This window comes from Galleria mellonella, unplaced genomic scaffold (assembly GCF_026898425.1).
Source record: "Galleria mellonella isolate WM207_F2 unplaced genomic scaffold, CSIRO_AGI_GalMel_v1 utg63, whole genome shotgun sequence".
In the NCBI taxonomy this organism is placed as follows: domain Eukaryota; kingdom Metazoa; phylum Arthropoda; class Insecta; order Lepidoptera; family Pyralidae; genus Galleria; species Galleria mellonella.
In genome coordinates this window covers 6,654,288-6,673,055 of record NW_026442130.1, presented here as the reverse complement: position 1 = coordinate 6,673,055, position 18,768 = coordinate 6,654,288, and the positions used below count along the sequence as shown (strand labels likewise).

General features: G+C 30.7%; 1 protein-coding gene across 4 annotated transcripts in view; it reads left to right on the top strand.

Moving 5' to 3' along the window:
• LOC113521955 (tyrosine-protein kinase Src42A) overlaps window positions 1-18,768 on the top strand; it is a 76,346-nt gene that overhangs the window by 43,970 nt on the left and 13,608 nt on the right. For all 4 annotated transcript variants that reach the window (XM_026907637.3, XM_052899949.1, XM_052899951.1 and 1 more), the window contains exon 3: window positions 5,009-5,172. In XM_026907637.3, coding sequence (XP_026763438.1) covers window positions 5,009-5,172 — 164 coding nt within the window. The remainder of the gene's footprint in view (window positions 1-5,008; window positions 5,173-18,768) is intronic.

Here is an 18,768-nt window from a genome sequence, read left to right as displayed (position 1 = left end):
AAAAAGGATTAGCGAATTCAGTTCAGCTGTTCTCGCTTTTTGCACTTAGCAACACATTCAGCGATTCATTTTTATATTATAGAGATGAATCGCTATTAATTTTTTGCGCAACTTGCAATGACAACAATTAACTCCAGTAGATGAAGTAATTAACATACCTGTATCTCGTCCTACTATTATATTTTCTCCTTTTTTTGGGTATTACATATAATGATTGTATAAACGTATTATTTATTTAGTATGATTAATTATATGGTAGTCAGTATTAAAATCGGCACGTTTAATTTATCGTTGATATAATTCATATCTCACGAACCTTGTACCGCTTATCATGATAGTGTTAACTGCAGCATTACAAATAAACGTCCACGTCTAGAAGATTCGATCCCGATGCTAAACCGGTTGCAGTTTTTCTAAAGCCCTAGAATAGGAGCCGTGGGAACAAAGGCCTGCTCGCTAAAGGCTAGTTCTATTTCTCATACTAATTACTATTCTTCATTCACTAGTGAGCCGTTCGATGGTATCTGTTTAAATACAAATTGGACAGGTTACTGCTAATTTATTAAATATGTACATAGTTCATCGTCGTGATCTCGTTGTATCTGCACTGAATAGCAAATAAACTGTTGGATTTTTTTGTACCCGACACTTTCTCGAATGTTATATTCGATTACAATAATAAGTATAACTAAACAAACCGGTTTTATACTAGTATGCTGTAACTTTGTGACTCATAATTTTATCATTATAGTTTTTTACCACAAAACTCGTTATTATATTGTATTAAATCCTAATTATTATACTTATCTAAAATCCTATTTATCGCAAATGCGCCATCTACGACTTTATTAGATTATCTGTAGTGACTTTTGATTTTTTTGATTACTTACTAGTTCTGCCGCGCGCTCATCCATCATCATCCAAATGTAGAAAGCATAACATTTTTAATCTTCAATAGTGATGACATATATTACGAACATCAAAGTAGATGACATGTCATGTCCACAGTAATAAATGATATAATAGTTACTATGTAATAAAGATAAATATTTGCTCTATATAGTGACCGTAAAAAAAATATTGCCAACATACTAACAAAATCGCATTTATGCACTCAGAGTTCAAGATGTTGGAAGGAATTATAATCAGAAATGTATACCATAGTGTTCTTACTATAGTATTCGTATATCGTATCATATACATACATCGTAAACGCTTATCACTTTCGATTGTATAAGAGCGTAATTTATCGTAGCACGGTATGATACGATTTTGTCGTCACTATACAATAAGAGACAAAAAAAGACACCTAGATTTTATTTAAGAAAATATAAATATTAGAAGCGTAAAGTGAGGAAAACATGCTATACCCAAGAAATTTCCCAATATAGTGAAAAAAGGACCGAAATTTTAAATTACAATTAACCAGTAAACCTGAGATATAAATGCGCCAGTATTTCCACTAAACCTCGAATTTAAGTATTACACAAATTACGCAAGGTCGCACATAGCATTACGTCCAATCGTTGAGTAAATACCAGACAATACACATTATGCAGAAAATTAAAATTTCAGTTCACTTCTGGGTAAAATCTCACGAGTGCGTAATACGTCTTAGAAGACACGGAATTCCTGCAACGCGGGCGGTATTGCACATATTAATTCAACGATTGCACTTGAATTGCATACCGGTGTTCTATTACATCACAGATATTGACATAACTGGGGCAATCCATCCATACTTTAAATGATTTACTACTATATTTATCCTGCTTCTATCTTTGAAGGTTCTATGCCACATGCAGTAAATTCTTAGACCAGAATGCAAATCACGTATATATGCAGATTTAACATTATTATTTCACTAAATGAGCAGACAAACAATGAGGAAATTGTTAAACTTGTTTTCCTATAATTAGATTTATATCGCATTTCTGCGGAAAACCCTGTGAATAATTATGTTTTTATTAGAACGTTATTTGATAATAATACTGAATCCTCTTATTTTAATCGTAGGTAAGTATTCTACACAAATAAGCAATCCTGTGTTTATATTAGAAGATGGCATAATATCTGAATTAAATATGAAATTAGAAAATGCTATGAGTTGAAATAAAAGAAACAAATCTCACAGCCATAATAAAAACAAGATTTAATATCAAGATTGCAACTTGGAATAATGCAGCGTATTTTGGCATCGCTTTAAGTGCTTTCAATTTTCATTATATGATTTTATTATACTATATTGTCATATTAGATTCCTTACGATTATGAGATAGGAAAAAATCAAAGAACGCCATTTGTTCCAAATTTTATCTGCAACTAATTTAATCCAATAATTATTTGATAATTTAGGATCTAATTCCTCCTGATCGATATCACTTTATATAGCACAGATATGATATTATTGTATTTTAATCTAAAATCAATGAGCAATATCGTATATATTTATGCTATATTTAAAAGAAACCGCCTATCTTTTCATCTGTTTACCGTAAATTAAACAATGACTTCACATATACCGGCGAACTAAAAATATGAGGTACTAAGTGTATCCAGCGGCTTTGTCTGAGTGAATCAGTACATAAAGTATCCTGTGTGCTAAGTTAGAATATAATCTACCCGAGTACCAAATTCTATTTAAATCCGTTTAGAAGTATTTGCGTAAAAGAGTAACAAACATCAATCCATCCATCCTTACAAACTTTCTCATTTATAATATTAACAAGATAACCATTTACTGAAGAGACAGAGGATTGCCCTACATTACGCTCTGACTTCATCACGATTATTATGTTGTAATTAATTATGACAATACAACATGTAGGTTGTTTATCATGGGGAGTTCTCTGATAAATTGTTTGGATTTATACCTTCTGCTGATTTTCACCACCGTACAACCCGCCACAAACTAAAGTGCATTCCTAACCATCTGGATGAGTGGCGGTCCTGCGCCGTGCGTTTTTCAAGGCACTTTCTTCCACGCACAACCACTCTTTAGTATCAGCTTCCAGCAGCAGTATTTCCAAATTAATACGACAACATAACCTTCTGCAGCATAACTGCAACATAACCTTAAGCGGTTGTGTTTGCATGGTTGTGTTTTGGTTTGAAGTGTGTGATATGGCAGTGAATTTACAGGGTACAGAGGAATAACACCTGAGCGCTCAAGGGCGAAACAGTATACTCTGTTATGTCCATGGTACTACTCATCATCAGGTTTCCATCAACGCCGTCAACTTGTTTGCCATTCTAAGTGGCATAAAAAAAAAACTCAAAAACTACTCAACCAATTTTAAAAATCTACTAGTAATATATGCAATATTTTATTTTCAATTTCAATTCTATTTACCCGTGTGAAGCCGGGCGATATTGCTTGTATCTTACATATATCTTACATTTGTAAAAGTTTTACAATTTGTAAGAGACGATCTTATGAAAGGACACATAAATTAAAATCCTTTTAAACTCGACAGTCCGCAGTGCCGCGTCCAATCTTGGGTTTCCCGGGCAAACATAGTTTGTTCATCAGATTTATACATATCTACATCAATAATATGAAATCATGTGAAGAGTCTAATCCACATCTAAAGAATTAATTTAATAGATCCTTAACCGTTTATAGGTAATTGTAATTAATTTCCTAGAATAGAGGAAACTAATACTAATATTATTGTTGTTTTATAATTCTGACATTGAATATTTTATGTGTATTTTACGCATTTTGTTTTATGAATACTTATATAATATCATGAAATATATTTTCTTAATAGGATTCTATCACGGCAAATATAAGTTTACAGTCGAACTAGTATATTTTGCTCCGCAAAAGTTTAAGAAATTTATTAAGAAATTCAACAAAAGATGAATCATATTGATTGCAAAATAATTATTTAAATCGGTCCTGAATTGGCAACGTAATTGTCTCTGTTTGAGATAAATCCACCTATGTACCTACTGTACATTTCTTTTATGTATTAAATTCTTCTCTGTGTAATGTGCATATAATATTTACTAACAAACAGACGTTACCTATAAAAAAATTACAGTCATGAGCTAACGATCAATATATCTTGTTACATTAACTGTATATGCCACTAAATGTCACATCACACAAATCTTAAAGGTCATTCTCCTTTAAAATATAAATTTGTATACTGGTAGATCGAGTTTCTGTGTGGTGGGAGGAGTGAGATACTACAATGTGTCACCACGCTATCATCCCTAGAATATCGTAAGAGGCAAAAATTATATATACAACGCCCACGTGGATCCTTTAGCGTCTGATCCCGTGGGAGTAATCGAAATTAAAATTCTCATTCATCTATTTTTTTAACTATCTCTACAATTTTTAAAATCGATAGAGTAATTCACGTGTTAGTCCCATATTTTGTAACAATTAAAGCTTCTCTTGTTTGCGATAAAGAAAACTACATGTTGCAAAGCAAAATCTACTTATAAATATGTGATATCAATCTCTATGTACCATATCAGCCGTTAACTGTCCACTACTAAACATAGGCCTCCCCTAGCATAAGGAGTTTTGCCAGCAGTAGTTAGGCTTTGGAGAGGTTTTAGAGATATGTCCGCCCCTCAACCATTTAGTTCTCTTAGTCATTTCATACGATACCCACAGGAAAGGAAGGGGTGGCTATTCTCTGGCGGTATCACTCGGTACAAATTTTATATACGTGAAATATTTTCATTGCAAGGTATCTTGTCACGTGTTAGTATGTGTATGTATATACAAGATTGTAGTTGACTTTTTGAGGGACACAAAATGTACTCTGTTACTCTGTATACAAGGAATTTCTGTGCAAAATATTATAAATCTTATTACCAAGCTCTGTGTATATCAATCAGTTTCTACTTTTATTTTAATTATTTCGATATATTTTTACTAAATAATTACTAATTTTGGAGGAAACAATAAAGAGTATCTTTAAGTACATTTCTTGAAATTTTGAAATAAAATTCCGAGTTTTAATCGTATGTTATTTCTTTATAGTGCGAGATGGCGACACCGTGAAACACTACCGAATAAGACAACTGGACGAGGGCGGGTTCTTCATTGCCAGACGTACCACCTTCCGTACACTCCAAGAGCTCGTGGAACACTACAGCAAGGATGCTGACGGACTGTGCGTTTCGCTCAGTAAGCCCTGTGTGCAGGTCAGACATATTTTATATTTTTGTCATTATGTCTTCTCTTTACACTAGACATACATACATACATACATACATATCTGTCACGCCTGTCTCCCATTAGGGTAGGCAGAAACAATGGAACGCCAAATGCTTCGATTCAAACAAACCTCTTTCGCTTCTTCCACATTCATCAATCTTGTCATACACGCTCGTCGGTTACGGGTACTTTTAACACTAGACATGTTATGTATTTAAAGATTTAAATTATTTTAAAATCATACAGTGAATACAGGCTATGGACGTGAGAGTGGCGTCTTCGAATTTATTAAACATGATTAAGAGATATAATGAGTTTACGGATTCGGTCATATGTCCATTTGTCTGTTATTGGTCTGGACGTCTTCTATATATTTAAGAAAAAAATTCATTTACTAGTTCTGCTTAAACTAATGTTAAGTAATAGACGTTGTGTGTATGTCCACCCCTCCTAGACAATTGGCAAACAAAAGTATCGATAGATACAGTCTAGCCACTGTATATATATATATATATATATATATATATATATATATATATATATATATATATATATATATATATATATATATATATATATATACGTACCGGTTAGACGGAGACAATTGCAGTCTCTTTTAACGTTTTATTTTTGTCAAATGAGGAATAACGAAAATGTCTAGCGAGACAGGACTATATAATTTGATTACATTTTGTGAACTTTACATTTAGTAGCTAGTAGTACTAACCACTACCATATTTTGGCATCCTTATAAAAATTTAAGTAATCTTGCCTGATTATTCATCCTCTTGACTCATATACTAATAACAATAGTAAGTCGATATCCAAATATTTGAACAGTCGTTTCGGTGAGTGTCTAGAGGTCACAGTTTCCCACTTACCTCTGTTCCCTTTTTTTAATCACTATACTACAATATTAGTGATTCTACTTTTAGTTTGTGTAACGATATTGTTGAATAGACAAGTTTTTACATAATATTTAAGTCGAAAAGTGTATAAAATTAACAAAAACAATATAACAATAAGATCAATGGTTTTTATATAAATTACAGTACTAGGCTTCTTTGTCCGTATCTATGTGTATAGTTTACTTGATCAAGTTTCGTCCAGGATTTCCTGGACAAAACTTGATCAAGTAAAGACTATGTAGTCATTACGTTTTCTCAGAATTAGAGCATACAACCGTGGAAGAATATTCTTTATTTATTTAAATATTTATCACGTTATTCCCGTACTAGTAGAATAAATTCTTCAATGCTATGCTATGCTATGCTAGCTGTGTGAACTAGAAATAAAGTGGTACTGAATCAAAATAACTGTTAGTGTATTTATCTACAAATGCTCTCTAGGTCAAAAATATTGTTTTGACCTTCAAGTAATAAAGAAAAAGGTCAAACAGAAATTCGCCAAACGCGCTTGTAAAAAATATATGCAAGTAGTGATCATTATCAAGATCTGAGATAGAGGTCACTTTTGTTGATGCGATCCAGTTTACCAAAACTCGGATCTGTTGCTGTTTCAAGACTAATAAAGTGCGGTTTGTATTCTATCTTCACAAATAATGGACGTACAGTCCATTATTAGTTTAAATGAAATTTTATTAAAAGTTGTTCTTTTCCAGCGAGATAAGAAGTTTCTCAAGTTTTCTGAATTTTTATAGGTTACAATTTTGAACTGATATTGTAATTTTTTGCAATCTATTAATTTATTCACAACCTTTTTCTTTGCGGGGAGGTAAATACTGCTTTTTGTATGGTAATGTCTTAAAAACTGTATGTAAAATTCAAATTTTTGTTACGGTTTAATCCATTTTGGCATACCTATTCTTTTGCGTATCAAAATCTTATACTTTTTAAAGCAAAATTTTAATATATTTCATTTGGGTAAGCTAATTTTTCTATTCTATATTTGTTATATGAATTTGCTCTTTTTAGTATTTAATACAAATTATTATTTATTATTCCTTACGTAAAGGTTCTGAAAATATATGTTTATACTGCATGTCATTGTTAACAAATAATTTTCCATCACGATTCACTGTCAGCTGTCAATCATAATGTGTATACAGTGACATTGCTTGGAAAACAATTATACGGACATGACGATTAGCACATTCTATTGTACGAATTTAAACGCTATTACCGCTTCATAGAATATGTTTTTAACATACAAAATAAAACAAGTAAATAGGCAATTCGCTGCATATACATATATGTAGATACCTGCAGAGCTAGTAAAAATTGTCCGTCTGTTACAAATTGTTCAGACAACCGTCGCTAATGTTTATAATGACGTATTTGTTATAAAGGAAACGTAAACGTCGAGCGATGTCCGTTTAGTTATTATCTCACATTTCTAATGCATTCACAATTTATAACATCATTGTAGTAAATCTGAATTGGTCTCGTAATTTGAATTTTGTTACACAAATCCATAAACAAAGTTATATTATATTAAAAATAAAAAAAAAAAATCAGATGTTTGCTCCATTATAAAAGCAACTTCAGTTATAATAATTAATACGGAATCAACATGTATTATCAATTACAAAAATAATTGTCATAATTAAAAAAAAATCACTAACTTCAATCGTGGCAAAACCATTTATTTTGATTAAAAAACTAGTCTATTGAACCGATTTTGATAAAATTTGTATGGGACTAATCTGATAACATATCCTTAAATACAGAATTTTCCAAATTGGTTGGAAAATACAGCCGAATTGTGAAACTCTTTTTAGACTTTTTTTAAAACACTGTATAATATCATTATCCTCATATCAGCCTTTAACTGTCCACTGCTGAACGCAAGTCTCCCTCTTGCAGCGTTTTGGCAGTAGTTGCCACGATTAGTAGGCGAAATGCAACCGCAGTCAGGCTTTTCAGACGTTTTAAGAGGGCCGCTGCTGCCCATCCCTCGCCCTCCCTTGGCCTATTCAATGCCAGGAGCATACCGGCAACTATATATACTATATAAAATAGATCGGCTAAATGTCATTAAAAAATAAAAATAATAATCTTCTTAATCATGCTTCATCGGAACTAACAAGGCAATATTGCTATAGCCACGTCATCATAATGATATAACCAACCACGCATTGAATTTACGAAATCGTTAAATACCTTTAAGAGGTCGTATGAACAAATAAAAAAACCCCTGATATTTTCCTATTGCGTTTCGTAAACAATTCGCAATTATGACGCAGATATCGACCTAGCTATACGTTAATGTTCTACTAAGGTATATAATATTAGCTGGCCCACACAAATTTATTCCTCGGTATCCCACTTTCATCTTTAAAACAATGCGTGACTATGTCAATATACTATTATGATCAATATACGCAATGTGTAGTACTATTATTATTTAAGATCAATTGTAAAAATCACATTTCAGTAAATAAATTATTATTAATAATACTTTATTATTATATTTGTTAGTTACTTAATATTTATTTTTAATTTTAAATCACACACATTATAGCCATTATCCCTTGTCAAATAACTTCAAAATTAAAGTAGTTATCAATTTGACTGTATATTTGTACTATTGATTCTCGTAGTCTCATATTTTTTTTTTTGTCATGATTAAAGTCAGCTTTTAATTATTAATCAAAATCTTAAATGACAATTAAACAAAAGCCGTACCTACGTCTTCATTTAAAATAAATGATAACAATGTAATTGTTGTGTACAATAAAGTATAAATAAATAAAAAAAATAAATTTTCATCAATCATCAATTAATCATTTTTACCTTTAAAAGCTTAATAATAACCAACTGTAACCAGCAACTTTGTCCTTCTATTTTAAGATTAAAGTTATCGTATTTGTTAATCTAGGACATGGTCCATCTGCCTACTTAATTTGAAATCCATTCAACCGTTAAAGAATGATTGAGTAACAAACATCCAAATATCTAGATATTCAAAACATCTTTACAAACTTTCACATTCGTATATATTATATTAGTAGAATTGTTTAACAAGTTTAAAAATACAGATTTCTTTATAATATCGCTCTCTATTTTCTACATCATTCATTTTTCAATTCTTTGCTATCTATATCCATAACTTCATCATAGTTACTTATGACTCATTGATTGATTTTTCTATTATTCTATTTTTACAACTTAGTATATTTAATAAACAATCTTTTGGCATATCTTTTTTATCGAACTTAATAATAACAGGCAATAAAAGAATCTTCTTAATTTTGCTTTTGTTAATTTGGGCGCTTTTGTGCACTATTTCGAAAAAATATATATCAAGATTTATTAATGGTGCCAAGTTTAGGAAAACAGTATATATATTAAAGTTTATGACACTTGGTACAGCTGTAAATATACCAAGAAGAGTCAAAACCCTTACTTTCGCATTAGTAATGGTAGCTAAAATATAATCTAATCTAACGGTTATCTACTCTATGGGTTAAGTACCTGATAATAAAGATTATTATTATTATTATTATGTTATTTCCCATTTTATCAGGAGCCGCGCACAATTTAATCACATTATAAATTTCTTGAATATCTATTTGTGAAGAATATGAATTTCATACCAACAGGTTAATTGTGAATGAGTAATGGCCCACGCCAAACAGTCACGTCTTAACAATTATCTTAATTTTCTAAAAAAAAATATTAACAAAATGACGTTATATGCAAAAATATTTGACCTTTCCTTATTGTCCAATTCAATAGGGCCACTACAGTATTAAAATGTTGAAAATACTTGTCAATGAATCTTAGTTTATGTATCACTAAGTGTATCCTGTAGCTTCACCCGCATAAATCACTAGATAAAGTAACCTAGGTTCTAAGTTAGAATATAACCTACCCATCTAACAAATTTCAATGAAATCGATTCAGTAGTTTTTGAGGGAAAAATTTACATCCATTCATTCTTACAAACTTTAGCATTAATATTATTAATAGGATTTATGAATATATATATATATATAATCTAGTTTTTTAAACATTTAGAAAATAATAAATGTAAATATTCCTAAAAATCATTTTAAATCTTTAAATTTTTATACTTGTTTCTTTATTAATTCTATATTAATAAGAACATTTAAAAATTAATAATAAACTCATAACAAACATATGACGATTTAGATTTACATAATTTATACGCTCAAGACTTGTCTGTGAAATATTTACAATTAAGTAATAAAAATCACATTTGAATAAAAATAATATTTGTTTCTTTAATGTTTATTTTTATCAGAAGAGAACGATTATAATTATTAATGGTATTATATATAAGTTCGCGACGAATTATGATCGTGGCAGACGTGTTATACAATGTCTAAACGTCACTAGTCATCAATAAAATGTAACCATCATGATCTTGACCCTATCTGCTAGTGAATTGACGTTAATTGTAAAATTTTGCTGTCATAGCTGAACATCTGCGGAATCTATATGCTGTCAGATCAAGGTTACGTGATCAATATAAACCATTCTCGATATAGGTGTAATGTTGTTATTACGCGGGCGCATAAATTGCAAAATTCAATATCGGGACGACTATAAAATTTATGATGTTCGACGCAGAGCCTTTCTGCGCCGCGTGAGAAATATTACGAGGCATCGAACGCGCCCGGGGGATGCTTTAATTTACAAGGACTTTGGTTTTCCTGGTCCACGGTTGTTCTGTTATTTCAACTTGAATCCTTAAGGTTAACAACATTTTATACCAGTTTATATGTCATATTTTGAATAGAAGTCAAATAGAATCAAGATAATTTACTGAGTAGATGTTTAATGATATGAAAAAGAATTTAGTATGAACTAACTAATGGATTTTTATTTTATATTTTAGTTGTAGTTTATATGTTAGTCTATTGTTCTTCGAGGAAATTTGTTAAGTTTCATTAATAATATTTCATTTTGATTTGTTATACTATAACCATAAAGTATACACATAATGTAGAATGCAATAAAGAATATAAGAATTAATGTTGTATGTTAATATCTTAACTACAAAATATCATTCTATAAGCCATGTATATTTTCACGCAAGATTTTTTTTAAGTGTAGTAGAAAGAATTGACCAGCAACGGTTTCTATCCTAATGCGGCTTTTATAATTTTGGCTTCATCAACGACATACCGTTGGTTTCCTAAAGTTTAGTAATTTAGTTATCATCTCCATTACGTCAGCTTTCAAACAAAAAACGCATCATTATCGATCCATTCGTTTGAGAGCTACGATGCCACAGACAGACACACAGACGTCAAACTTATAACACTCCTTTATTGTGTCAAGGGCCAAAAATAACAATTTTATGTGCATATACTTGAACAATAGTGAATATTAATAACTAAATTATATTTAATTATGACACAATTTATATGCATTGGGATATTCCTATCTGTCTCAATTATAATCGTGCAAAATAACTTATATTTTTTACAATAATATGACTCCTGTACACACCTGTACGTAAATTAATTTTGACTTACGTCACTTGCATACTTTTTAATGATTTATACAATGAAGAACACGTGGACATACCGCACAACATAAACGCAATAATAATATCGCTATATCACGTAGCAATTAATTAAGCATATTAATCTTTGCGAATTCTTATTTAATGACTTTGTTGTTTGTCTATATGATTATTTTTATTTTTTCTTTTTTTCTGTTATTTTAAGATAAAATAGAGTTGTAGTGCCTACTGTGGCGGAACAACCAATTTATTATGTAATTTAAAAAAGCACCAAATAAAAAAGTGCCGTTCCAGTTTTACGCGAACCAAGGCCGAGAAGGCCCCGCTTTCGTTACGGACTTTGAGTACAAAACGCAACATTCGCTTGATACCGAAGTCGACAACAGACAGGCTATTGTTTATAACAGATTTGAACTCTACATACGTCACTGATGAATGAATATTCAACAAGACTCGTGTGATGTAAATTTAGTTTATTTTGAATTAAAAGCTTGTCAAATGTATTATAAATCGAAAATTGTTATACATTAAGTATATATAACAATTTATAATTAATTATTGCCAAATGTCTAATTATAAATAAATGTTAAAACATTTTATTCTAATTTAAACAATATGATACTTAATAATTTTTAAATGATAAATTAAAATAAAAAATTAAAGAATTATAAATTGAATCATCTCGCACCTCTTACAATGTGATATTGAAATTATGTCAAATGTTTTTCATTTTTTTTTTTATAAACATTGTTATGTAACAAAAAAGACGCTACGCCACGTCACGCCCTTATCCTATAATTTGGGGTCGCCACAGTATATTTTCTTTTTCTATTGACCCATGTCCCAGTCGTTACTCTTGAGTTCATTAATTTTTATGTACTTACGAGGTTTGTCCGGAAAGTACGTATAAAAGTTTTTTAAAAATTTTATTTTACAATTATTCAGGTAAATCAATTTTATCCCCTTCAAAGTACTCCCCCTGTGACATAATGCACTTGTGCCAACGCCGTTTCCACTGTGAGAAGGCTCCTTGAAAGTCCTCTGGTTGTAGGTTTCTCAGCTGCCCCGTCGTAGCTTTTTTTATCTCATTTATGTCCCCCAAATGCCGCCCCCGAAGTACCAATTTGGTTTTTGGGAACAAGAAGAAGTCACACGGGGCCAAATCCTGCGAACAGGGGGGTGTTCGGTCACCGTAATGGAATTTTTACTCAAAAACTCACGGACAACAAGAGAGGTGTGGGCAGGGGCATTGTCGTGGTGAAGAATCCAACGCCCCTCTCGCGCCAATTCTGGACGAACTCGTGCCACACGAGCTTTGAGGCGTCTGAGCACATCGACGTAGAATTTTCCATCAACTGTCTGGCCTGGAGGGACGAATTCTTGATGGACAATCCCCCGAACATCGAAAAAAACAATCAACATTGTCTTGACATTTGAGCGGGATTTTCTTGATTTTTTTGTTCGTGGTTCCCCGGATGTCTTCCACTCTTTGCTTTCACGGCCATTCTTGCCGAGTTTCGAGAGAAACTTGATTACGACGCGCTGCTCTTCAACGGAAGCGGGCTCCATGCCGACGGGGTTTCGTTAAGAGGTAACTTCACAGATGGCGTGACAAGCCAGTTCGCACCGCACGGCGGTCAGACCAGAACTGAAGCATTGTTAGGGACATAAGGAAGGGGTCCTGCGCTTACCTGGCCTCCCCACTCCTCTTTCTCGCATTCCAGAACACTTTTATACGAACTTTCCGGACAGGCCTCGTATATCGTGTTTCAAGCAGCCCACCTATCTTTGCTTTAATTGTCCCCTCTCTTTGAATATATATACATTCATGTTACACATCTTTCCCTTTATTAAATAATTTTTTCAAAAAATATTATGTGCCTTTTTAACCTATTGCGATTTCGTTGTACTTATACGGAGATTAGGTATTACTAAAATAACTTAAGTTGATAAGACGAGAATTAAAATTTATTTAATTGGTTTAGTTTGTCAATATAAATTGATTAAATATATATGGATTAATGTCATTAATCCAAATGTTTGTTAATTAATTCCCATTTTTTTTTTAACTTGCTATTATTAAAGCCTATTCATCACTGTTGGCTCCGTAATATATTTTATACCTATTCCAATTCAATTAGATATGGTAATATCGTTATAAATTTACAGCAATTTAATTTTCTCTCTAGCTTAATCATCTACGTAGACTATCTAATGCGAATTATTAGTTACTGGTGTGTAAAATGATGAAAGGTCCTACTATAAATATATTAAACATGAGGTATAAATTAATATTCACAAATAAATTAATTTTTATATATTGCAAAAGTTCGTTAATCACAAAAACGAAACAAGCAGTAATTTGCAATAGTGACAGAGTTCATATAGAGATCATGACTAATGTAACATTTTTTTATAATCTCATGATGCAATAAAACTATATAGTATCACGCCAGGTTCCTTGCCAAGTAGACAGCCTTTTAACTTCTTAAAACAACATTGGTTGCGGTTACATAAACGTTTACTAATATTAAATTTAACATTGCCGCGATCCTAAGGCGTTACACGAAAGATTTAAATTCGGAACCGGTCCCACGTTAGTATTGTATGCTTCGAAATCCTTACCGAGAAATTTTAATTCACCTACTCCACCCACCACTTCGCAAAATCTAAAGTCGATTCATTTATATATACGTATTTAACAATTCACATCGTTTCTCTTATTACGTATTTGTATCTATATGGATAATATTTAAGCTCTTGGTTGAAAAAACAGTAATCGAAGCCACGGGCAAAAACTAATTACATATATAAAAACAATTGTCTGTCATTATCAACGTGCTTTTAGGATATAGTCAAATATGATTTAGATTTTTGTATTCAATTTCAAATAAATCAATAAGTATACTTTTATTTGGCCGTCTGGTCCCGGCATAGAATAGGCCACCCCTTCCTTTCCCGTGAGTATCGTAGGAGGCGACTAAGGAAGAGCAAGAGATGGATAGCAGCGTCCCTCTTAAAATATCTCTAAAGCCTAACTGCGGTTGCCAATCAGCCTGCCGAAACTTCCCAAGGGCGAAGCTTACAGCTAAAGGCTGATATGATGATACTTTTATTTGCTTCACACAATAAATTTTGCAGTAGACACACATGGTTTCATTCACATTAAATTTAAATAAAATAGAGTGAGTTATTGTTTACTATCCCTCCATTTTATCTTTATTTTATAATCTCGACAGGCACCACATGATATCTAATTTCCCGTTACAACTCGTTATATGAATTTAAAACAAGTTTGTGCCTTATTAGTGAGTGGATCATTCTCCGTATACCGCCATCAATAATTCTAATACTTATCCTCATTATTTTGTTAATCTGTCATTACTATATATTATGCACATCACACTATTATATGTTATGTTATGTTGTTATATACACATACATATGTTATGTTGTCCAGTAACAATGTGCTCATGTTGTAACTATTACTTTTCTGTTTTTTTTTTGTCTTCACCAATTAACAATTTCTATCAGTCATTCGAAGGTTAACTGGAAGAAATCTCTTTTATGGCACAAGTTCGCCATTGTACTCATTCCTTTCTTAAGAACTCTGTATCCTATAATTTAAAACTTTTACTATAAAGTGTGAAAAAACGAATAATTCACCCGACCATAAAACAATCTGCTTATGCCCAATATTTATAGAAGTAAAAAATTTATTTATTTTTATAATGTTTTCATTTATTACTAATGTCATTTAGATGGAGTTTTTGTGATATTTTTAACAAAAATTAGTTATTGTCATTAAGTCTTATTTAAACAGATAGTCTATTCATGATGTGATCTCGCTAAAGGTGTGTTTGATTATTATAATAAGAAAAATTTATACTGGTTCTTGTCTTAGCGCCGTGTGCATTGTTTCAGGGGTTTCTTGTGCATATGTTATAGATACATAATACATATGTATAACTTTCCCAATTCTAACAATCATAATAGAAATCTTTTTGTTCTCTAAAAAAAAAATAGATTTCTTATTTTAAATAATATATATATTCGTTCTATTTTTTTTTTTTTTAATTAACATTGAATACTTGTTTTGTAAATTAGTATCCCTGTAGACGAATGAAAATACATATTACATATACTGTAATAAGAATCGCACTATTTGTCAATTAGCAAATAACAAATTCTACTTTTATTTGACCTTTTTATCTTTGATGAGTACAAATCAAATCGTGAATGCAATAATTATATATTGATCACTAGAAATGCTTAGACAAGCATAAAGAAATATCTTTTACTTTCAACTTACGTTATATTGTATGTGAACTGTAAATTGAACAAAGATATTCTTCAGAACACCGTTATCGCTTCAAGATTCCTCTAAAATTAATTAACAGTGACACTATTTCGACAACATTTTTTAAGCAAATGAGTCCATTAATTGTCTATGTATATTAAGCTTATTTATAGTTTGATGAACATTACAATATAAAAATGAAAATAAAGAAATGAAATATTAATTAATTTTTAATCTTTTTAAAAAAATATCCATTACTCGACTCTAGTTCTGACGACGTTGGTAGTGTAGCGATTACACACTGTCACATTTTCCAATGGTTACGGATTCGATCCATTTAAATCGGTCTCAGTATTTTGTATTTGGTAAAAAAACATAACGTACCTGCCGGGAAGCAGTTGTTTTCATGCCTGTGTTTCGGTTTGAATGGTGAGATATAGCAGTGAAATTATAGAGTACAAGGGCATAACACCTTAATCCTCAGAAACGGCAACGCATGAAGGAGATCTTGAGTGACACAGTATACTCTATTATGTCCGTGGTGCTGTTCATATCCATAAACGCCGGTTATCACTTTCCAATAGGTAAACCGTCCGCTTGTTTGCTATTCTATGTTGCACAAAAGAATTACAAAATAAAATTAAGTATTTTTGTCAAATGTCTAGTACCTCTCTTTCTTTTTGGCCTTAATTTTATATGTTTAGCGGTATTTATTGATTTATGATCTGTAGGGTAACATTGACACAGTGCAGTTAGATCGATAATATCAATTATTACTCTTTCAGTCTAACCAAATCACAATAAACGTTGTGATAACGTCACACTGCGCGGTCACGTGCTCCATTTAGTATGAATAAACAATAAAGTTTATGAAACTTTTGAATAACTCATTAAATATTTTTGTCATGGAATTTTATAAAAATGTAATAATCGTATGTCGTCAATTTGTAATTATAAGCCATTGTTATGTCTGAAGCACAATTATTAATTGCGACAATTGTGTTTATTGGAAGCCAGTCTAATGAAAGATTCGTGATATATATATATATATATATATATATATATATATATAAAATAGATAAACTGTACAGATAGTGTATGTTTTGTTATTATGTTTAATTGTACCCACATTGCAGTCTCTATTCGAGGGATTTCACTGTTTTTATTAATATTTGAAACATGTAACGGTATGTTTCACGAGAATTAAATATCGAGAAAAACTATAATTTTTATTGAATTTGATTTTATATTTTTTCCACTTGTGTAAATAATATAAAATTAAATTCGTCCTATAAAATAATTAATTAATATTTTTTTAAAATCGTAATTATTGTAATTGTATTCATTTTCATAATATTTTACAATGTTCCTGTACAGGTATAAACAGTTACAATACAAAGTTTATACAGGTTTATAAACCATCCTACCATGAATGTATCAATATGTATTAGTATAACTACTAACGACAACTGATTTATAGATATTAATTTTATTGCTGCTATTGTTTATTATTATAGAAAAGTCATAATGAAAAAACTTACGTAAAAACTAGACAGCATTATTTTACATAATTAATATAATATTAGTAAAATATATAAATCTTATGACATTTATGGGGTATTGTCCTACAGTTGAATTGGGACAGGAAATTGTTAGAATTAAATCTCAGGTACACCTTTTTTTATTCTTTCTGATAAGAACAGAATATAGCTTCATTGTATGTCTATTTTATATTATGGCGATTTCTTCAAGATTTCTAGGCGGTTTTGCATTATTTTTTTACTGACGGCCTTAGTCGCAGAATATTTGGTGGAGTAACACACTACTGCGATAGTTGCAGGTTTTGTGTTGATAACATTTTTTCTTTTTATTCTTTAAAGTCATGTCTAAATAATTATCAATAAAGTCTAATTCAGTTATTACAGCATAGATAATTCTATCATTATCTATGTCATTATGTTGTTTATGAATTGAATATTGAGAATTTAGGTGCGGATAGCATATTAAGGTATATTTATTTTGTCTTCCTAATTTCACATCACAAATTATAGTTTCAATACATTGTATAATAATTTGCACTTTTATCAATTGCATCGAACAATATTTACAATCATAGTTACAGCTGTCTAAATAATAACGAAACAGTATGTTACAATACAATATAGTAATCAATTTGTATGCAGATGTTAATGTTCTAGATATAAGATCCTATTTGTGTACTTCGAATATTTTTTTGTATGAATCACGTTCTTTAAAATTATAGTCTAAATGTATATATCAAAGGTTGGTAAAATATATCCAACGTGTAAAATTTATATGCATTATTATCCTATTCCTAAATTTAAACATAATACTTACTGTAAGTTAAAAAAAAATTCAAGTATTTTTTTATTTAGCTATACTTTATGATTATATCTTATTGATTTAAACATACAAAACAAAACATACTACGTACTAGAAGGTATATACATTATGACAGAACATTCTAAAAGAATAATCCCTAGAAATATCGCATGTAGAGCGCAAAATATGACTTTTCATGAAATCAACATCAGAAATGAGAAATTTCCCAGTTGGACGATAATTTTTGTGTATATTTTAAACAATACCTCTGTCAATTGTGAACTAACTTTCTTTACAATCTATCAATTCGAGTTTCACATCCCTGTTGGAGCTATGCTAATGTTAGCATGTCTGAACTCAATTTATTAAGTTAAATTAAGTATTGGTTGTATTACTTAAATTATATTATTTGCTTTCTTATATTCAGTTTTAATATATTTCGTAGCATTCAGAAATCTTCGAGGTGAACCACCTTTCATTT